Source organism: Pseudopodoces humilis, chromosome 17 (genome assembly GCF_049639895.1).
Source record: "Pseudopodoces humilis isolate 2021_Gansu_Grassland_sample_001 chromosome 17, ASM4963989v1, whole genome shotgun sequence".
NCBI lineage: Eukaryota > Metazoa > Chordata > Aves > Passeriformes > Paridae > Pseudopodoces > Pseudopodoces humilis.
In genome coordinates this window covers 6923832-6946420 of record NC_142216.1, presented here as the reverse complement: position 1 = coordinate 6946420, position 22589 = coordinate 6923832, and the positions used below count along the sequence as shown (strand labels likewise).

Here is a 22589-nt window from a genome sequence, read left to right as displayed (position 1 = left end):
GGCCAAATTAAACCACATCCTTGCCCCAGTTCTGCAGAGGTCTGAGGATGCTCCATCCCCCCAGCACATAAATACAATATTAATTCCCAGAGTGACCACTTGCTGTGGCATTTATCACCACAACATGGTTGTCACCGTGTAGTCTGTTCTGAGCCACTGGCTCTGAGCTCTGCACAGGGACTCTGCTGCTTGTTCTCCACTGGGGGAGGAGGGCAAGCAAGCGTTTGAGTAAATACAGTATGCTCAGAGAGAAGACAGGAGTGTATCTGGTGCTGAGCTCATCTTACATCTGCTGCCACACACACTCCTCCTCTGCCCTTCCCACTCGCTTTAGCCCCTTGCTGCTGGAGTTCAAACACAACCTCCACAGGGCACTGGGCCTTATGGCTCTGCAAAAGGAATGGCAGCACAAAACCAGAACCCATTTCACCTCTCCGCACCCTCTTAGAAACCCTGACAAGAGTTTTGTGTGATCTGGCTTCATTCTGGCAGACTATGCAAGGAGGGTTTGCTCTGGGTCATCTGGGGTGAGCTCTCTGGGCAGTCTCCATGTGTGCTCCAGGAGGGTAGGGCACATGGATCCAGCGTCAAAGGGTTATTCTGGGGTTGTAGTCAGCGAGTGGGAAACGGCTTCAGGGAGAGAAGCACACCGGAATGCAAAACAACACACAAGAATGGGGAACACAGGACTGGAGGAGGAATACCCTGTTAGTGCTTAGATGCAGAAATAATGCCTTTCCTGGCAGCTGCAGACTACAAAAGCCTGAACTCCCAGGTCTCCACTTACACAATCCACAAGGACACCCTGCGGCACGCTCCACAGGGATGGCTCGGTGCAGTCAGTTAGCACCAGAGCTCACAGAAAAGATCCTCGGGAGGCACAGCCAAGTGTACATTTGCACACACAACACAACAGAACATTTCCCTTCAACAGAGGTTGTTTACATACTGCATCTTTCTCAGGGTTGCAGACTTTCACCCAGAGGATGTGATCCAGCAGCCAGTCAATGGGTTTGTCCTTATAGAACATCAAGATGAACTCCACAATCAAGCTCAGATCCAGAGACTTGAACATTTTTCCTAAAGCACAAAGAGAGAGAGAGAGGAGCTAAGGTATGAAATGGTCTAGAATCAGAGCTGGGAAAGAAAAAATTGGGAGACTGGGCTATGGAGGTTAGATGTGTCCATCTACATGAAGGAAACAACATGTGGCTCTGGTTTATGTACCAGCACTGCTGACATTGCCAATACAGTTCTGGATTTAATATTTGCCACAGAATTAGAAAGCATTAGAGTTTCATAGATCAGTTTAACAGTATCAAAAGATCTAAAAATCTCCCATTCAGTAAAGAGAAACAAGGACGAAAAACGCAGCCAGCTGCAGGACAGACCATTTCCTGCCCTGAAAACTACAAGTTTTAAGCCAGTCAAACCAGTATCCAAAATAACAGATCAAGCTGCTACTGCAACCATGTAGTGCTGTTCCCAAAATAGTTCTGGGCTGATGTAAACTTCCTTTTGCACACTCTTAGGCAAATCCAGATCTCATCCAGCCTAAAAGCTACTGGCCATATCTAGGCTGTTTGGCTGTCAGCTGGGTCACTCAACAGGCTTATTTTTACTAAAAGTGAGCAACAGCAGTACCAGCTGTGAGGATCTTTCTCCCCTGTGCAAACACAAGGGTCACTGCAAAAAAAGGAGGGGATCAAGTATTTTACCATCTTGTGGGGACAATTTCTTAGGCCAAGAACCAGCAGGCTCTTGTGCCTGATAGGACTGGGGTGAGTGGGGGAGAACATTACCAATGAACCCCAGCTGAGAGAACTCCAGGATCATCCACTCCTCAGAGGGCTGCTGCAAGGCAAAGTTCTTCATCGTGCTGAGATAGTTTGGTTTGGCCACAATATCATCCTCCAGCTGCAAGACAAAAGGGCACAGTTCCAGTGTCCCATCCAGGTCCCAGCAACAGTCTCTCTATGCAGAGTAATCACACCTTAGACCAGAGGAAAGCTTTGGCACAGACCCAGTTTATTCTAGAAGGTGCTCCAAGCACTTTTTCTCACTTAATCTAACAGGTAAGAGAAACAAGGACTTCTGCCTTTCCTAAGTGGGAGGTTTCAAAGTCAAAAAGTGTTTTTAAAACCCAGCTTTTGAACCTATGTGGTTAAAACCTGCTCCCACTCTGCTGCATCACAGAATTGAATGTGCTCTTTGCTCTCTCTCAGCTGGTATGAGCCAGTACAGTGAACTCACAGGTACATCCATCTTCCCTTCAGCACCAGCACCAAACCCACCTGCACATAATAAATGCCTTTGGACTGGGCATACATCATTAAAAAGCAGTAGTCCAGGTTCTGCTTTGTCCTCCACCTGAAAGAGACAAAGACAATGGGAGTGTCGGTCTCTGCTGGGATAGGGCTGCTCCAGGGAGCCTGCCAAGGCTGGGTTTGAGATGGGAAGGTGACACAGCCCTGTGAGGCAGAGGGGATGGCATATGGCTTCTCTCTTTGGTCCCTGGTCAGCTAAGAGTTACTGGAAATCTCAAGGACTTCCAAAATGAAGATAATTTGGGTTAAAATGAGCCCCTTGCTTGGTGACAGAAACACCACAGCACAAAGGAAGCCTGGCAAACCTGGTGCTACTTTATCCCCTGTCACCAAATCACATCCTTCCAGCTCTTGGATAATTCAAGTTTAAGGTCCTCATGTGCCCCTGCAGAAGAGCCTTTCCTGCTGGAGTCAGTGAGGAACTTGCTACAGTTCCTTAATTCAGGGCTTGCTTGTTTATGTGCTCACTCATTCTTACCTGACTCTTTCCTTGGGGTCTCCAAAGGATTCTCGCAGGTGGGAGAAATCAGGATAGAAATGTGGAGATGGGGATATTACCTCCAGGAGACCTGAGTGTATTTCCTTCGGGAATCTGAGGGAGAAAAGCAGCAGTAAACAAACAAATACCTCCACGTCTGACACAACATTTCGTAGGCCAAATCACTGGGTAAACACTGAGCCACAGAACCAAACAAAAACCACAGCCTCTAAGGTACAACTTCCCTGGTACCTAGTGCTTTTCCAGGCCTCATCAGAAGACATCAGCAGGGATTGACATGGACATTTTAAGTTATCTTCTCCCTCCCACAGTCTCTAACAGCCCCATGTGCACATACTCCCCCGACCAGCATCCTCCTCCCTCCTGCACACACATGGGTCAGCTTTAAAGACCAGCCCTGAGCACCATGTACCCTTTACAGGATTAAATGACCTGAAAACTGGTTCAGCAAAGAAAGGGCTTGGCACTACAGGCATTTAGAGATTTTCCAAAGGCATCAGTAATTAAAATTAATTTTGCAGAGGTTGTGCTATACATTTCTGCTAAGTTGCTTAAAACACTGCTGTGCTGTAGTTCAGAGAGCCAGCAGGAAGTCTACCTATTCTCTTATGCTGATAAAATCAGCATCTGCTTTTCCTATAATTCCTATAATGTGGCTAAGAAACCCTTCAAGAGTCAAACTCAAACAGAAAATAATGTCACCCATCTAAAAAGAAGGCACCTACATCAGCCTTAAGCAATACCCTGGGACTGCTCTAACTGTGAGAGATAAGCAGGAAAAACAGTTATTTTTATACTGCCTTTTGGAGGACATTTGGTGCAAGGCTGATTTCCTTTGTTTGTGCAGAGCCTGAAGGATGGGAGATGGGGCAGAGGGAAACAAAGCAGCAAGACTCCCCAAAACTTCTCACTGCTTTTGCCCTTCTTTATTCCTTCCTTGGGACTGGAAGGTCTTTCAGCTAACATTTTCAAATCTTCCCTTCTTCAAGCAGCAGTGAAACAGCAGCTTCTCACTGAGCTGAAAAAACATTTCAGTAAAGCAGCAACAGCTCTCTCCCTCCTGTGAGAAGCCCAGCCTGCCCTGGCCCCACACCACCTCAATTCAATTTGGAAGAAAAATAATTTCAGTGGCTCAGGGAGGGGCAGGAGGCACTGGAGAGGGGGGATGATGAGAAATCAAATCATTAAGTCAATTAAAGTTTCAGGACTTGTACGCAGAGGCGCTCTCTGCAGCAGCGCCCGGTAATTTCATCAGGATCCACCGGACAATCAGTCCATTATCCCCGAGAAGTGCGTCCTGCTCCTGCAGGCACAAGGAGGGGAGCCCTGCCAGCTCCTGCACAGCAAGATGGAGGGCTCTGCTTCAGCTTCAGCTCTTCTGCAAGTGCCACACAGCGCTCCCCATGCCCGTCCCAGCCCCTCTCCCATCCCTGCCTCGGGACAGGGGCTGGCAGGAGCTGCTGCCCTTTTGCTTCTCCTTCCTGCGGCCACTGCGATGATCCCTTGGAAAGGAGCAATGGCAGGAGCTGGACGGGAGTCACCGCCCCTTCTCTCACCCCCTCTTCCCTTTGCCCCGAGCTCTGCTGCTGTTATCACTGGACCAGCTCATGGTTAATAATCCATCACCAGCTTCCGCTTAAACAGCCACAGACGAAGCTGCAAAAGCCACTGAGGCTCCAGGACATAAATAGCAGCCAGCAAGAGAGACAAATGTAACTGGAGCCTAGAACAAGGAGAAAACAAACAGGCTGGAGTGGGAAGAAAGATAGATCATGGATTTTAAAGCAAAATAAGGCAGGAGCTTTCGTGTGTGCTTACTACACTGCCCAGACTGCACAGAGCAAGGACAGGGCTGCAGCAGACGCTGAAACAACTGCCAAGATAGCTGGAAATCTAAACAATCCATCTCCTCACAGTGCCCCAGGGCAGAAGAAGCAAAACAGAACAAAATGACCACATGTGTTAAATACTTGGGGCACAAAGCAGCCTCCTAAGAAGCTACATACGGGATGCACTTTAGAACAAGCAGAAAGTGGAAGCGGCATTAGCAAAGAGAGCACAGAGTTTAAAAAGAGGGAAAAAAACCCCAAGCAACAACAACAAAATACAACAGGGAAGCAGAAAAGTGTATTTTCTCCTTAATGAAGCCCTTCCCTGGCCTTGCTGCAGGCACAGGCTGTACACTGAAGCCACTTGGAAGTGCTTACAAGTTTTTGATATTTTCTGCCACTCCGGCTGTGTACTGTGGATCCGTCTGAAAGCAAAACAAAAGCAGTGTTAGACCCTTCAGCCTCAGCCTGTGTCCCCCATGGCTCAGAAATCTTCTTCAACACATCCAGGGTATTGTCAGCACATCTGTATCATCTTCACTCACCCTCATATCTCCTTTTATCCAGCTTTACTGCTCTCCCATGCTGACAGGCTCCCAGGAGCCCTCCTCTGTGTTAACCAAAGGCATCACACACCAAAATCCATCCCAAAGGCCACAAGATCCTGCACATCTTCCCCATGTGCTTTCCTAGCACTTCTGCCCCTTGCCAGCACCAGGTGTTTGTGCAAGTTTTAACTTCTGGGCTATTTATTTTTTCCCTACACACCCTGTCTTGCATCCAAGAGAATATTCATGGCAGCGAATACTCTGTACCCTTTGGTGAAAATGAGGGGTCTGCTGACAAGTTTTTAATTTCAGGTTCATTTTGACACTTTTCTTCCTAAAGCCCCAGTTTGTTCCAACAATCAATATTTGGGAGACAAAGGTCACCAGTGCCGCTCGCTGCTGTTTGCGGGTGAGATAAGCACAAGCACAGGGACCAGCCTGAAACCGTCTGCACAGTGACAGGGAAAACAAAACCCCAGAACAAAGGGCAGGAGACCCAGGAGCAAAAACTGTTCCTGTTTCCTGGTGGTGGCATTGATTTGGGCAGCCATACGAGGTCCTGGGTGGATCTGCCAATGCAGCATCGCAGAAGCCGGGACCAGCTGCTGCTGGGCGAGGTGAGAATGAGACACTGGGATGTGTGTCACAGGCTGAGCACAGCACTTCTGTGCTGGCACAGAGACAAGGGAGGGTTTTCTCCAAAGGAAAAGGTCCCTTTCCTAAACAGGGCTCAGAGTCCCAGTGCTGGACTGATTTCTTACCGCACTGTGCCAAGAAAACAGCAATGGGAAAAACAAAAGCAGGAAAGATGCTCCTGGCTTTGGCAGAAACCATGTAGCTCCACTCCAAGTGTCTGAAACAGTGGGTTGGTGACAGCCAAGCCAGCCATCTCACCCCAGGGCTCCCCTCAGGCAGCTGAGGAAGCCCCTGCTCTCCCAGGCAGCCCAGCCACTGTGGATGACACCTGCAGTGGCCAGCAGTGACGCTCAGGAATGAGAAGTCCCTATCCCAGGAAGGACATTCAGTTGTTGCAGTTGTGCTGAGTCTCCAAATTACTCAGCATTTACTTCAGGTTCATACCACCCTCTCCACTATTTAGTCTTTATCCCATGCCCTAACAAGTGCAGGTACATGGAGAAACACTTTGGGAAGAGACAGAGCAGGCACAGCAGTGGCAGACACTTGCACAGAAGGATGTTGTGCAGCTCCAAGACCAAACTTGGCCAAAGGAATCTGCAACAACTGCCAATGCTGTTACTGGGATGTGGTGTGTGTGCTCCTGCACCTCACAGGATCAGAATTAATTTATTTGTTGTTCACTTTCCTTGTCATAGGTACCTCCTGAAAATCAGGAGCTGCCATCAGAGCACACACCTTATTTTCAAGTCAACTGAAGTAGTGTTACTGCAGTCCAAAACAGGAGCTGGTCTGGGTCAAGTTGCTTAAAGCCTCTCAGGCTTCAACTTACCCACTGCAAAAACTTGCCACCAAACTTGTCCAAGGGAGCTAAATGACTACAAGGGAGCTAACCCTGTCCTGGGCCCTTTGGGCTGCACCCATCTGTGCACACCTTCTCCCTGTAGAAAATACCAGCCAGAGCCCTGAATGCCAAATGCTACTCAAAATGTCAGATTATGGGTAAACAGGCAGCAAACCCAGACATTCATCTTTGTTCCGCTCTCAGTAACAGGCTACTGAGGTTTATCTTTCTCACCGGATTTCTGGAAATTAAGACAAATGCACTTCAGGCTCAAGAAAATAATCCTGAGAGGAAAGCCATGGAGAAAAATAAACATCTAAACCCATAGATAAAAGCAGCTCTTGCGGATTAATGTATCAAGTCTTTTTAGCCCTTGGATTCAGCAATGGATTCCGGGCTCCAGGCACCAGTACAAAGAGGCATATCAGTCTCAACCCAGAGTCACCAACTCTTGAGTTTCAAGAGGGGTTTAGTGCTGTGTTACAGGTACATGGAGAAACAGAGCTGCTGCAGGAGCAGATCTGAGAGCTAGACATGGTCATGGGGCTGCTCCAGTTCATTTTGTGGATGACCACTCAAGCACCCTGCAGAAGGCATCATGATTCAGGTGAGCTGTGCCACGCCAGTAGCTGCTAATGGGACATATTTGCCTGCTCACATCCTGATCCTGTCTGGCCCAACCAGCATTTCATTTTGGTCAATTCACACCTGCTGATCCTGCTGGACAGCAGCCCAAGGCCGGGCTCATCTGCCCAGCAAGTGGCAGAGCTGGTGTCTGGGTGGGCAGCATCCTGTTTGGCACCGAGTCTGCCACACAGTGGGGTGGGGGGCCAGGGAAATGGGGAAAAATGGCAAAGCTCTGTCTTACCTCGGCAATGAGGACAACGATGACAGAGTCCTCCTTCTCCTGCTGAGTGAGCTCTGAGATGAGGGAGTTGAGGGTGTCGGTGAGGTAGGAATGCACCTCCCGCTTCACGCTGGGGATTCCCATCACGACGGACACTGCCCAGGGCCACGGAGAGATTTTAGAGAGGGGGGCTGTGTTGGACATTTTGCTCTGCTCCCATGACCAACTCATGGTTCACCTGGTCAGTGCCAGGCTCTGTCATTAAAAACCAGCAGTGAGCAGCAGGCTGGGGGGCTCCTGGGCTATGCAGGGTTCCCACACTCCTGTCCACAGCTCAGTGCCAACCAGCAGCACCCCAGCGTGCCAGGCTAGCAGGGCACCCACGGGCAGTCAGATAGGCTCTGCTTTTTTTCCTGAAGGAATGATCTCCAAGGAAATACCCAAAACCCTTTTCCCTCCCAGGGGCCCTTCCACTTGTGAACAGCGACTTGAAGACCACCTCTTGTTCTCCAAAGCCCTCCCATGGCAAAAAACACTCCAGTTTAGTAGGTGCAAGTCAGGTCTTTCGTGCTGGGTTGGGATTTGGGAGCTGGGGGAATCATCAAGTAACCAAAATCCTGTTCCTGATGGGATTTGTCCCCTTAGTTGGGTTACAGTCTCCATGAAGCACCCTACAAACTATGCTTTCATCTGAAGCCCTTCCAGGCAAAGTCTAGAGCACTCTGGATATGGAAAGCAGCAAACAACATCTGGCAGAAGCATCAAGAACATTTTAGGGCCAGTCAAGAGCACAGACAGCACTCCGCTGTAGACTTGCAGGCGTGGCATGGCTCGCCCACCCCACATGTCACCATAACCAAGGAAGCTTGCATGATGCATGCAGCCCTTCCTCCAGTCCTGCTCGTATCTGAGCCACAGCCAGGCCCGGAGGAAAGGGGAGGGACAGGCACCAAGGTGAGGAAGAGCACCAGAAGCAGCACTAATTCCCATTTACCTCCAGTGCGCCCCTGTCCCACATGCACGGCTGGCTGCAGACTGTTCTCCTTTGACAGCAAATGTGGCAAATGATGGAAGATGGTGGGAAGGTGCAGCACATTCTTGTTGGTGATATTCCACAGTTTTAACTTGGTTTCGTCTTAAAAAGGAAAAGGGAATCAATTGCAAGGCACGGTAGGTAGGAATAGACTGCAAGGCAAAAAGCCTTTTTACAGCAGCCTGGCCACCCGAGACTACTGCTGGGTTATAAAAAATCAGGCCAACCTTTAACATGCTACCACAAACCCAATTAAAGTTCAGCAGGAGCCAGAAGGGCCTTAAAGAAGTCCCGAAACATTTGGGAAGGAGAGGGGAGAATGAAGATAAAATGAAGGTCAAATCAGATCTTTCTGCAGAGATCCAATTTTCTTGAACTGAGCAACTTAAAAAAAAAAAAAAAAAAAAGAAACAAATAAATTGGCGAGGGGTGCTCAGCCAGCCTAACTCCTTCCTCCCCCCTCTCTCTGGATACCCGTTTTCCATATGGGTTGAATACAGCCAGAGGAAACGGAGTGTATGACTTGCAAGGGAGAAAAAAAAAGCTTGTAAGCAAGCAAATTGGCAAATATCCTCGGCAGAGGCAAATCCGTGTTCAATGATGCTTATGCACCTCTAATTAAACAGGAGTTTAAGAGCTCCCAAGTCTCTCTGAACTCCACAATTTGCTCGCACCGGGGGAGAGAAGAGCAGGTCCTGTCTGCAGCCCTGCGCACACGCACACACACACACACCTCTCTACCTCCTCATTAGAAACAGCTTCAACACTGCCCCAGATCCTCAACGCCTGTTTATTCACCAGATAAGCTGCTCCAGGTCCGGTTTATATCCCGCAGAGCCTGCTTCTCCGACAGTGCTCTCTTGATCTCCTCCAGGACCAGGTTGAGCTCCTTGGAGCGCTTCAGGCTCTCCTGCTCGGCTGCGTGCAGCCGGTCCCGGAGCGCGAGGAACTCCCGCTGGTAGATGTCCACAACGTCACCTGAGGATGGAGAAGAAAGAGAAGTTTTGTCCTCTGTGCTCAGAAGGGTTTCACTCATACCTCCCTTCTTCCCCCAATCCTTAAATTATAGATTTAGGGAGCTGTGGTCCAGCATGCACCCATTGGTGAAAGGGCTGTGGGGAGGGCAGATTAAGTTGCAGAACTACAATAATAAAGCCACTTCCATTTTTCCTTTTTCAGCTTGGGTTTCTGGGTCATGTAGGAACAGAATCATAGAACAGTTTGGGCTAGAAAAAAACTCTAAGATCATTGAGTCCAACCATTAACCCAGCAATGCCAAGTCCACCACTAAACCATGTTCCCACATCTACACATCTTTTACATCTCTTCAGGGATTGTGATTCCACCACTTCCCTGGGCAGCTTGTGTGAATGATGGGCAGATTTCTTCTGAAGGATTTTTTCCTAATATCCAATCTATCCATTTCTGCAGGTTGAGCCTTCCCCAGTTTGTAAAAAGCTTTCCCTTCCTAGATACAAAAATACAACCATCCCCTGGAGGATCCTGAGTGATGGAAAGAGAGATGTTGGCAAGGGGTAATGCTGCCCTGCAGTGAGACAAGGGTGCAGACAGCACCTCCTCCAGCTTTGGAAGAGAGCCCCAAAGTTCAGCAGTCTAAAGAGATTTCGTGAATCTAACCTCTCCAAAACACATCAGGATAAAGAAAATCACATGGCAACAGCTACCTGGATGCTTATATGAATTCAAGTGTTTGGATACACACCTTTAGGACACATCATAAATGTATAAAAAACCCTTCTGATAGGGTAACAAAGCTTTTAATTTTGAAACAACATCGTATCCCATGCTCTGTAAACAGAGCAATAAAACTATTAAGATCTTTCAGTCAGAACTAACTATACAACAACTGGGAGTGGAATCAGGGAGCCACAGACAAACCTTCATGGGACATTTTTTCCCATTACTAATGAAGCTGCTCATTAAAAACACACTTTTATCTGTGGTTATTAATGTATTTTCAGTAAGATTGTAACTCACAAGACTATACCCAAAGCAGATTTACCCACTAAATAGTAGACTCTTAACCCAACCACGTCTAGGAGAGCTAATGATCAAAAATACTGCACTGGAACCTCCCAACACAGGGCTAAATATAAATCAAAGCAATTGAACTTGCAATTGATACATTGACTGCATCAAAAACTTCTATTTTAGGGTCTATGAAGAAAAATAAAAAGGAATTTTGAAAATCAGACATATCCAGCTTCAGTGCACAGAGTTTCCAAGACAACAATGCTTCATAGTCCAGCTACTGGTAATGCTTTTGCCTAGAAAGTTTCCCCTATTCAGACTTTTCCCCAAGAAAAACCTCCTTAAAGACTCTGCTTCAGCACAAGGGACCCCCCCAAGGCAGTCTGGCTCCTATTAACCTTTTGACATTATTTTCAAAGCCACAGCACACGGGGAGGGAGCAGAGGAAGTTACACCCATTTGATGACTCCGTCCATCTGACAACACGTTATTCAGAGAAATTCAAGGGAGAGACATAAACAAGACCAGTCCTTCCTTTTTCCTGTGCTCGCTTTCCACTCCCATCGAGAAAACATTTTCAAACGTGCAGAAAAACACGTTGACACCCAGCTTTGAGAGCTGCCACAGGAATTCACAGGAGGATGTCAGGCTCTAAAAACTCATCCCACGATGAGCGAGACCTTTACCTGCTGGTACCTCTCAGACATAAGAATTCAGCTACATTCAGCTTTCCAGTACTCCAGATTACTGGTTTTCCTATTTGTACCTTTTACTGGCTGCATCTGGGAACACCAGCAAGGAACAAATCTCACTTTCTGTTTTTGCACAATATGATGGCTTGTGCAAGGCTGGAAGTATTTGGCTCTTGGCATCCTGGGGGGTTACTATCCTGTGGATGCTATCAAAGCCAAATCACAGCTAAAGGCTGCCATTAGATCTTGTTCTGCAATACCTGGAGCAGAGTGAAGGCGAGGCTTTGCACTTAATGGCTTTTTCCAGAGCACTGCACTTCATTTGTGTCAGATTTAGAAGGGAAATGTCACTGATTATTCAGTCACTAATGACCTGCCCGCCAAAGCAAAGAGCTGTACTTTCCTTAGACTGCAATGGTGGTGTGCAGTCAACCATTTGCTGCTTTTCTGGTTAATGGTTGGAAGTGAAACTGTATTTGCTTCCAGCGCTCTTGTCATATGATGTCTTCGTAGGCTTTCCATTCTTTAATTAAAATTTCATTACATTTAAAAGCTGATCGATCATGACTGGTTCTGATGACAGCCTGAACAATCCTAGACAAAGCCCGAGATGGGTGTACAGTTTCCCATGAATTTCCAGTAATTCTGCACTTGTTGGCCTGCGATGACATGTGGCTGCAGATCTGTGTCCTCACAAAAACCCTCACCACTCTGCCAGGGAGGGCTCTGAAAACCCACAAAGGGCAGCAGAGGATAAGAAGGGGGGGATTGGCTCCCATGTCTATAAGCAAGGTTGGACACAGAAGTGATTTGCTGCTAATTAGGCAGAACAAATTTTTCAGCTAGTGTCAGTTCAGCACAGACCCTTTACATACCTTTCAAAGCAGCAGCACTGCCTATCTACATATTTATTGTATTCCCTCCCAGAACAAGATAACAGAGCTCTTAAAATATCCCTAGACTCAAGCACTGCAGGACAAAAACTCCCAGCTATATCTAAAATAATAATAAAAAAAAAAGATTTAGCTTCTTTTTTTTTGAGAGATAACACATTGCTTTGGGCTTAAAATATACTGGTTTAAGAAAGAAAAGAAAGTCAGTGTTAGGTGACGGGCTGCAGGACTGACCTGGGAGACCAAAATCCTCTCAAACTTGCAGCACACATGCGCAAAGAACTCATTTCTCACCTTGCCAGGGCCCATATTTGCACTCAATGGTTTTTCACAATCTGTTTTTAGAAGCAGGTTGGCTGTGAGGCTCCAGTGGGCATCAGGCATCCTCGTACAAGCCGGGGCTCAGCAGGGCAGGGAAGCAGAGCTGGGAACAGCTGAGTGCCCATCACCATCTGTCCATGCCATGCCCACTGCAGCAGCTCTGAGAGGGGATCCTTGCAGGGGGAAGCAGCCCGAGGCTGAGGGACAGTGGCCATGGGGAGTGTCCGGCTGAGCATCACTCACTGACCGATCCCCCCACGCCCCTGTCCCGCACGGCTCTGCCCGGACACAGCTGCCAGGTTTTGTGCTTTTAGCTGGGCTGGGTTTGCTGAGCAACAACACAAACCACCAGGGAAGCAAAAGGCAGGGATGGCTTTCAGGAGCTGGGCTTGGATGATCTTAGTGGGTGCCTTCCGAGCCAGAACATTCTGTGACTCCCCAGGATGCAGCAGCATGCGAGGGGTGGGCACAGGCTGCTGGGGCTTACAGGCTGCTCCCAGGAGCCTGTGGGTGTCCCACAGAGCTGAGCTCCTGCAGCCTTCCCAAAGCATTTATCCATCTAAGACAGCACCCCCTTAACAAAAAGCATTTCTCCATTATGGAGAATTCTGTGGCTTCATTCTTATTCAAGTGACTCTTAAGTGCAAACTGTGCTTGCTTGCAGAGTTGAGGGCTGGGACAACTGCATCCATATCCATTTTCAGTTTTTGAGTGAAAGCAAAATAATCTGATCCTAAACCAGAAGACAGACACAGAATCAGACCAGTGCAAATAAAACCCCCACCCTGAAATCTCACACAGTCCATCCGTCCATCCATTCATATATATATACGCACACAGAGTCATGTTATATACAGAGAATGTTATAATTCTGTATTTTGCATTCATCTTTCCAATCACATCCAACCTCCCAGAGAGTCTGCAGTGCATTTTAAACACATCCATATTTCAGTTCCAATTACTTTTGGTTTTGTTCTCTGCTGATAACCTCTCCCAGCAGAGTGGACCCATGGCCAATGCCAGAGATTTCCCTCCAATTCAATCTTTTCAAAAGCAAACACACAGTCTTTTCTAGCTGGACTTGCTTCTCATTAGGAAGACTTTCAAGAGACTTGGTTTAAAAACTAAAAACAACCCTCAAACCTTTAAACTGTTTAGCCCTGTAAAATCTTGGCTCCAAGAACAAAACTGCACCTTTAGACTGCTGTTGCACGAATTCCCAAAGCCAACGGAGCAAGAAAAAGTGCACTTCCCTTACAATGTAAATGAAGTTGGAGCAGAAAATTCATCTGCTCACAGAAAATGTCTCTGTAATGACTGTTCTCCCTAATTTTATTTAAAGCACCCCTTTAAGAAATAAATGCTTCCCCTCCTAGGACTTGCAAGGGCCTGAGGCGACTGCAGAGCACACAAATAACCCTCTCTCCATGCTGGAGCATCTGTGTTATCCAAAAATGCTAACAGGGAAGAGCAGGAACCAGGCTTGTGAGCCACTGCCCCATCCCAGCCAGGCACCCATGCTGCCTCCAGCCCCAGCCATTCCCAGCAGCTCCTGGAGTTAGATGATGATTTTTAATTTTTATTTTTATTTTCTTTTTTACATTTTGATGTTTAATGATTTATAGAATGCTGGCACCGCTCCACGCATTACACTCTAGATTGCCCTGATTGAATCACAACATTCATTAGGTCTTTTGCTAACAGAATTTCACTGGACCATTAAAATGGATAGAAGGAGTTACTGTGCCGTATCGGTGAATTAAATTCAGCTCGCGAGACACAAAAAAGAAACAGTCCTGTTTTACATGGAAATCTGGTGGCTGGGGCAGCACACATGTGTCAGGCACTCTGCACACAGGTACAGAGATTGCAGCAACTCCACAATAATCTATTTATACCTTTAAAAGCAAAATGTTGCCCTTTACTTATTTGGCTTTAAAAGGTAATAACCAGCTCTAGAGACTCACCATAAACAAATCCCCAAATCATCCCTCAAAAAAACACTGCAAAGAGACTTTTAAGTAGCAATAAAAAAGATAGTTTAGCATCCAAAATCCCCAAATATCAGCCCCTCTTCACCCCCCCACCAAAAGCAGGATGAAGACTGAGCAGGTCTTTTCTTTCAGATCTAAACATGAAGTGAGCTCCTGTGAGATGAGAAAGCTGAGAGACACATCACCTTCCCTTCTGTGAGCCAGCAGGTCATGGCTCCCAGTTTCAGACTCATCTTTTAAAATCATAAATATTTTGGCAGCGTGGGATAGATGCAGCCACTGAGAACCTGATTTGCATTAAGGAACTGAGCACCAAGACATGCCAAGCAACAATTCAAACGCTGTCAAGGGTAGAGTTTGGGGAGTGGGTGGTATCTGGCAGGGTGGGCCTCCCAAGAGGCTCCAGCAGTTGCAATTACCCTGCTGGGGGCTGATTCATCTGCATAGAAAGTGTGAGTGTTTCAGCAGTGCCATCACCACACAGCAAACACGGATGCTCTATTTAGTAAACATTATGCGACATTTACTTCTCCACTGTGTCCCAAACCACCTGGATACTCAGTCAAAGCAGACATTTTCTAGCTGCTGCTTATAAATACACCCCAAGTTTCTTTATTATAAGGTTTTTACGTAATTTTTTAAAGAAAAAAAAAATAAGCGAAAGAAGTTTTTTTTAAAATAAACTTTTTCAAGTTTTAAATATTGTATTTTAACTTGTGGTTACCACCAAGGCAAAAAGTGACATGGAAAGGAGGATCTTTAGTACCACTAGAAAGCTGCTTATTATTGGGAAAATAGCTACAGGTGTGGAGAGCTTCAGGCAGGAGAGGGAGTAGGGGAGGAAAGGGGTGGCAGGCGGATTTCCCAAGTCAAAGCAATCGGGCTGGGTTAGGCAGTGCTGGCACTGGCACTTCTAGGGAGGCCCAGTCACCAAAGTCATGGAATGGTTTGGGTTGGAAGGAACTTTGAAGTTCATCTCATTCCACTCCTCTGCCATTGGCAGGGACACTTTCCACTAGCCCAGGCTGCTTCAAGGCCCATCCAACCCGGCCTCAGACACTGCCAGGGATGGGGCAAAAGAGCTGCCCAAACCAGCAGCTATGCTTTAGTTCCTTGTGTTCATCCTCTGCCCTTTTTTTTCTCTTTATTTCAGTTCAATTAGTTCCTACAGCACGTGATATCCTGGACTGGGGTTGAATAATATACTTTGATGCCCCCACCACCACGATGCACCCCTCAGTGCCACCACTATGCTCCAGCTTGGAGCCTGTGCTCAAGAACCATCCTGATCGGATGCAGAGCTGCTCTGGAGCACCAGAGTCTACAGCATATTAGAAAAACTAGTACCCATCCTCCACACCCAGTAAAGGCACTGGTTGCCCAGGTGGGTGATGGCAAGGAAAGATCCCAAAGTCAGTGGGGCTCCTGTGCTGCCTCTGGGCTGGCTGCTGTGTTTGAGCATCCCATGGCATCAGCGTCATGCTGAGAGAACTCATCAGCCAGGGCAAGAGGCTTATTAAAAGTCAACCTGTCTGAAAAAATGATCCTCAAATAAAGCAAGAGCTTTCCCCAGCTCCAGTCTGGTGTGTGTATATGTTGTTTTCTTTAATATGGCCATTAAATAAGAGCCTGTGGTATATTTAGCAGCATTTCAACCTTCAGCAGCTCTGTGTAATGAGATAGAAATGCAATGCATCTCTCCACTGACAGTCCCTCCCGAGGGAACATGGGCACCTTTAAGTCACTATTTCTTTTTGCAGCAGTAGGTGTTGATCATATTTCTGTTGTGCATCTCCTTGCTGAAGTTTAGTGTTGTCTCAGTACATACGTCGTCAGAAGGATTCGAGAGGAAAATTCATATCCCCTGCGCCTTGTTATTCCAAAGTATGAGCTACTGTTTGCATTGGAGACTCAGTTCAGACAATGCACTCACAGATATTTCAAAAAATAAGCTTTTTGTTTTGCTTCTAAAGTCCTAAGTAGTAAGTTTTCAGAGATGGGGATGAGTAGATTTCCCATTATGGGATGCTGAAACACAACACAGATGGTGAACATTACAACTCCCCATTCCAAGGAGGAGAGCAAGTCACAGGGGTGCCTGTGCCCAAATCCAAAGGCTCCCCAGGGGGGATGCAGGCTCCAAAGCACGGATGTAGAAACTCAGAAATTAGGAATGCAAACAGCAATGCCCATCACCTCTGCCTAAAATGCCCTGGATCAGGGCAGAGGAGGCAGCAGAAGCTGTCAGACTGTTCTTGGGTACCTGCAGAGCAGGTTTGGAATCTCTTTCTGCAGCACAGCTCCGTGGGTGAACCACAGTGAAGGATACAAAGGGCTTCGAGATCACGGCGAATCCCCTGGGCTTCACCTGCCAAACAAAAGCACTGGCAGGAGAGGAAATTTCCTGCAGGTATAAACCACCATCCGCTTCTGACAAAGGAACCAGTCCTGACTTGTCCTGGGGTTTTTTACCAACCCATTCAAAGGATTTAAGAGATGAAGAAATCAGATGGCAATTCATTTTGCTGCAAAAAAAGCTAAGAAGGAAAGGGGAAGAGGGCAAATGCTGCCATTGACCTAAAGAGAAAAAAAATGGGATTAAACAGTGAATTTTCATCATAGCAAAAGGTTAACTATCCAGAGGAAGCCATAAGGATTGGTATTAAACTCACCAGCTAATAGATTTAGTGAGAATCTGGGGAAGGAGATGAATTAGTGAAGTAGCCAAATATGGAGTGGACATGGAGATAAGCTCATCAAAGTCAGAAAAGGAACAAATAATCAGGCAAAAAATCAACCAAGTGGCAAACTGACATCAAAACTGATAGATGCAATTTAACTGGGGGTGGGGAAATCAAGGTATTTTTCACATGGTTCTTAATTAGCAATATTAACTAGAGAGGAAACCACAGCATCAGTGTCTGCAGCCCTATCTGCAGGCAACAGCAATCCAGGGATAAAACGGGGATAGGGACAGAGGTAAACAAGATGTTAGTGTGGTTAGTGAACAGGATGGGGAATAATAGTATGAAGATTATAACATTATTAAAATCATGCTGCCTAATACCACAATAGTTTTCACCTAATCTGAAAAAGAATATTAATACAGACTTAAAAGGGGCTTTTGAGAGGGTGATAAGAATGATCAAAGGCCTGGGAAAAAAATCCTGCTCTGTGAGAAAAGAAAAAATATATGAGATAATTCATCTTAGGATGGGCATGATAATAGGGCTTATGATGAAAAGCATCGAGAGTGATATAATGAAAATATACCACAGGCTTCCATTCTCCCTGTTTCAAAACATAGCAGTAAGTAACCATTTCATTCAAATATTAATTTGAAACTGAAAAGGAATTGTGTTGTACAGATCAAGTGTATTATTCCTCTGGATTCACTGAGGAATTTAAACAATGTCAAAGAGCTGGAAGGTGCTGAGCCCAAGGTCAGGTAAAACACTGTCCTGCCAGTGGTCCCTGGTCTTAGCTGGGTGGGGAGCCCCCTTTTCTCCCCTTTTCCTTGGGAGAAAGCCCACACATTTCTATGCCTCTCCTCACAACCTAATTAGGAGCACTGAAGCTTTTGTCTTCAAAGCAAAGCTAATTCATTAGCAATCTAATTATTTACCTGTGTAGCACCAATACAGCTTTCGAAGCATTTTTTCTCAAATGGAAAGTGAAGGCTTTGTACTCGGTGGTATTTTTAATACCCTTTATTGGACTGGGGAATAAAAACATGCTGAAAGTGAACAAAATAAAGCATTACAGAAATCATGGGTCATTAAACCTTGAAATAATTGCAGCTTGACAGGATTTTTAAATGAGGACATTACACTGGGCAAGGGCTGGCAAGGAAGGGGGGAAAAGGCGAATGGGAAAAGCTGAGAGATTGTACATGTGGTCAATCCTACCAAGCTAACCTGTGTATGGTTTAAAAGGAGATGCATTTGCCCAATGCACTTTCCTTACATGGCATGGCCATGGAAAAGGCTCTTGGATGCAGCAGCAGGAACAGCCTGGTGTTGTTCTCCTGCTCTGAACATGAACATGCAGGAACCTACAGCAGCCTCATCTGTGCCTCTCTGGGGTCCAGGCACAGCTCTGGGCACCTACCATGCCACGGGCCATGTCACTTGTTATGCTGAATTGTGAACCATCACAATGCAGAAAAAGCCCAAATCGGATTTGCTTGGCTCTCACCAAACCCTCCAGACTGCATTTCTCTCCCTTTCACCTCGTTCTCACAACAAAAAGCAAAGCCAGTGAATAAAATCTCATGAAGCAAAACAAACCCAAAGGAAGAGCTGATGGCTGGAGTGTGCAGGACCATGTCCCCACGGGTGCTGGCAAGGCCCATCTCTGAAGCTTTATAGAAGCAGAAAACCCTGAAGCAGAGCAAATGTCTCACAGTCCAACAGGAAAACCCTTTCCATTATAACCTAATTAAGTTAATAGTGAAACAGAGACCTCGTTCCACCAAAACCCATAGCCCCCACACATCCTGCTTAGTGCTAATGGCTCATAAGTCCATCCAAAAGGATTCTCTCCAAGAAGGAAAGTCAATCCTTGCAAAGGTCACTGTGTTAATCATCACGCCCTTTCTCCAGCAGCAGCTGTCGGTAATTGCCTGTGAAGGAGTCGAAATGAAACTCTTGTTAATCCTTCTCCCAACATTACTAAAATCAAACATCATCATTATCCCCCCCCACAAATGACCCTGAGCCACCAGCACTTCGCAGCTGACTGACAAGCTCAGCCCATCTCAGGAGAGATGTGGCACTGACCAGTGGAAAAAGCAGCTCCACACTGCAAATTGAAGGTGAATTTATTGATCAGCAGCAGTAAGTGCTGGTGCCTTGTATTTCCCCACCTCCTGTACAATCGACCATTGCACTCATCATTCCACTAAAGTTACCACCAGACTCAGAGCAGCCGAGATCCTGGAACAGTGGGAATTTGTTTAATCAATAACATATGAAGCTTTTGGCAGGGCTGAGTGTATGAAAGAATTTTACAACAGTGAAATAAAGTATTGCTGTGTTATAAATCAGAGAACACATATGGAAAAGTTAGAGTGATGTACTAAGAGGGATATCAAGGAAATCACAGAAGTTCTGGCTGGAGTCCCTGGCTCCACTGATGTTAATAGCTGAGAACTTCAATGCAAGTCAGGTTTGACTTCTTTTTCCAAAAGAGTAACTCATTTGCAATGCATGTGACTGTACGTGAGTGCAAGGATATTGAGAGCAAACCCCTCATTCCACTGTTTATGTAAATTGTATGTCTTGTCTACCTGCAGATCCACAGCCACCACCAGATTCCAATTTCCCTATTGTACCAATGCCTGATCAGATGCACAACCATGCTGTTGGGTAGAGCAGATTTTAAAATCACCACATACTGATCACAGGATGAGCTGATCTAAATTGCATTCTGTTTCAGTAGTCTTAAATAATTTGCAGAATGCTCAAAATAAAGTGCATGCAGAACCTTTTAAAAATTACTCAGCATTAATATTTGAAATATTTATCCCCTGGGGTGCAGGCTTGTAACATGAGCACTTAATGGGGTACATTTTCTTTTCTCTAGAGAAAAAACAAGATATTGCCATAAAATAGCACACTTAGGCCAACTATAGCTGTTGATGCTATCTGAGGGCTCTTGTTTCATTTTATATGCTAGGATAGTTCCTGGGAAGAAAAACATACCACTAAAAGAGTGGGAAGACCCACTTCTCCCTTTTGTCATTCACCAGCCAAGAAAACATGAGAAAGGGTTATCAAATAATGTCGACACCCTCTCCCACAAAGCCAGACCAGCTGGTTTAGAATGCATAAAACCCGCTCTTATTTCTTCTTCCCCTTGCAGAAAACACATCACTGGAAGTACAAAGACAGAATTCCCGACTTCCCAGCAATAGCAACCTGCATTAAATGAACTTCTCACTATTCCAAAATGCAGGGACTAACCCAGAACCAGACAGCCTTGGTTCCACACCCCACAACAGCCCAGCTGCAGAGCTGCCTGCCAACCCGTGCCAGCAGCAGCATTATTCCAGCAGATCAGCTCTGCTGAGAAGCAACACAGATGCTGGTGATGGCACAGCGCAAGATGGGGGTTGCAGGACATTTCAAGGGTAGAAAATAAACAGCTGGAGGGGAGGAGGATGCTGACTACACGGGTGTCCTACTGCTAAGACCTTTGGTTGCTTATTAAATGATGCCTGAAAGCTTCTCAACAAACTGCTGCTGTGAAATGTTACTGGCATCTCCCACTCCCCTGTGCCGAGCTCCAGGCAAGGTGTCATGAGTGGCTTTCAGTGAGCCAGGAGTGACAAAATGGGCAGGGTGCTCCCTGCATCTCCTCAGAGGGCACCAAAACCCAGTCAGCCCCACAGTCCCATGGCCTGATGCAGCTGGAAAATTTAGCATCCTTGCTGCAAGCTTAATTTTGGGTCAGATCATCCTGCTGACTGAGTCAGTGATGCAGAGGAAGCACATGGGAACCAGGATGTCCTTTTGGACAACAGCCCAAAAGGAGAACAGTTTAAATGTCTGTGAAACCACATCCCTGGAGGTTTTGCTTTGTTGCAATGTCAGGTTTACCTAAAGGCTTAAAGGCAGTGCACTGAGCCTTACAGCCTGCTGCTTGCCACCTCCAAAAATAGGTGTGGAGCCTGGACCACAGGACCATGGTATTTATGCTTAATTTCACAACTATTCTTAAAGTGCTGCTGAGTCCTGGAAGAAGACACTTCACACTCACTGTGAGCAAAGACATGCTGTTCACACCTCACATTCCCTTTGAACATGTCTATTGAAATGGATTTGGCTTTTCAGTATTTCATTCGCCGTTACCTTTACTGGTGCCACATATAAGGTAACCTAATTGCTATGTGGGCTGCTGTGGATCAGTTTTCCAGACCTTCCACCCCGAGGAAAGCTTTGTTACAGAAATTTGACATGTTTAGGTGCTGCAAGGAGAATGCAAGATGGGCTGACAGAAGCTGTGCCCTGCAAACAGCATTGAGAACCCACAGGGAGAGTTTTCCATGATTAAACAGTTGCATCTCACGCAGCCCAAAAAGCCCCAGTGCAGCCGTATGTCCTGACAGCAGCATGTGAAGGATGACATCAGATCAGGCTGTCAGCTCAAGGAGGTGTGAGGGAAACACAAGAGAGGGCACAGAGCTCCGGAGAGGCCATGGCTGCTCAGGAAAGGCACAGGAGGGAAAGGGCTTTTACACAAGAGAAACCCCAGACACAGCTGAGCAAAGGCACAGTCGGTACTGAAGGAGTTAATCTGCAGGAATCACAGCAAACTGCACCAGTGGGTGTGAGGGACTGCAGGGCCTGACCCTGCTCACTGCAATCTGCCTGTCCCAGGGGTGCCAGGAGGTCAAAACTCAGAAAAGATCCCACCACGACGGAGAGAGGCTGAGCATAGCACAGGACAAACAGCAGAGTGACTCAACCACAAGGAAACTGCCCTTAAACTTGCAGCACCACTATGTAGAGCAAAATTTGAGCCCTTGTTCCCTCCCTACAAAGAGGTTTATTGGACTTCAGTGTCCAGGGAGGTAATTTCTGTACTGAGGTGCTTTAGGTAGCCCTGATGCACCCAAAATGGTCTCTCAAGGGCCATGGAGGCTGCTCAGCACCTCCTGGAGTCCCCTGGAGTGCCTTGCTGATAGATCCATAAAGCAAATCACCCTGGGTGAGTCCCCAGTTAATAACTTACCCTCACACCCAGCTTCCCAAAGCTTCCTGCACTCGGATCAGCTTTGTTACCCAGGATCACCGCTGTGCGTGGCTGAGAAAAATCTAATCCAATTTCTTTCTTCTTTAGGAATAAAACATCAAGCGTGGGCAGTCAGTCAGATACAGCAGCAATGTGGAAGTAGTGGCAGCAAAGCTGTGTTATCATCGCCAGCAAACCCATGGCTGAGGGAGCAATGGAGATGCAGGATCTCCAGTGCCGGCATGGGCTGGAAGAGTGGTTCAAGACACACAGCCTCCTTTGGGGAACTCATTATTTAGTTTTATGACCACGGAAAACCCCAAAATGTGTAAACTATAAGATCACGACTTTGCACATAAGTATTCATGACAACAGAGACACTCTTACAAGGTTCCCA

General features: G+C 46.6%; 1 protein-coding gene across 3 annotated transcripts in view; it reads right to left on the bottom strand.

The window, feature by feature from the left end:
* Positions 1–22589, bottom strand: part of MGAT4B (alpha-1,3-mannosyl-glycoprotein 4-beta-N-acetylglucosaminyltransferase B) — a 50783-nt gene that overhangs the window by 6169 nt on the left and 22025 nt on the right. For 2 of the 3 annotated variants that reach the window (XM_014253261.2, XM_005523561.3), the window contains exons 2-9: positions 9362–9541; positions 8525–8665; positions 7552–7685; positions 5034–5080; positions 2806–2919; positions 2295–2370; positions 1803–1917; positions 950–1080 (exon numbers count right to left, since the gene is read on the bottom strand). In XM_014253261.2, coding sequence (XP_014108736.1) covers positions 950–1080; positions 1803–1917; positions 2295–2370; positions 2806–2919; positions 5034–5080; positions 7552–7685; positions 8525–8665; positions 9362–9541 — 938 coding nt within the window. Of the gene's footprint in view, positions 1–949; positions 1081–1802; positions 1918–2294; positions 2371–2805; positions 2920–5033; positions 5081–7551; positions 7786–8524; positions 8666–9304; positions 9542–22589 lie in introns of those variants that run through there. The other variant, XM_088063644.1, reaches the window with a different exon arrangement.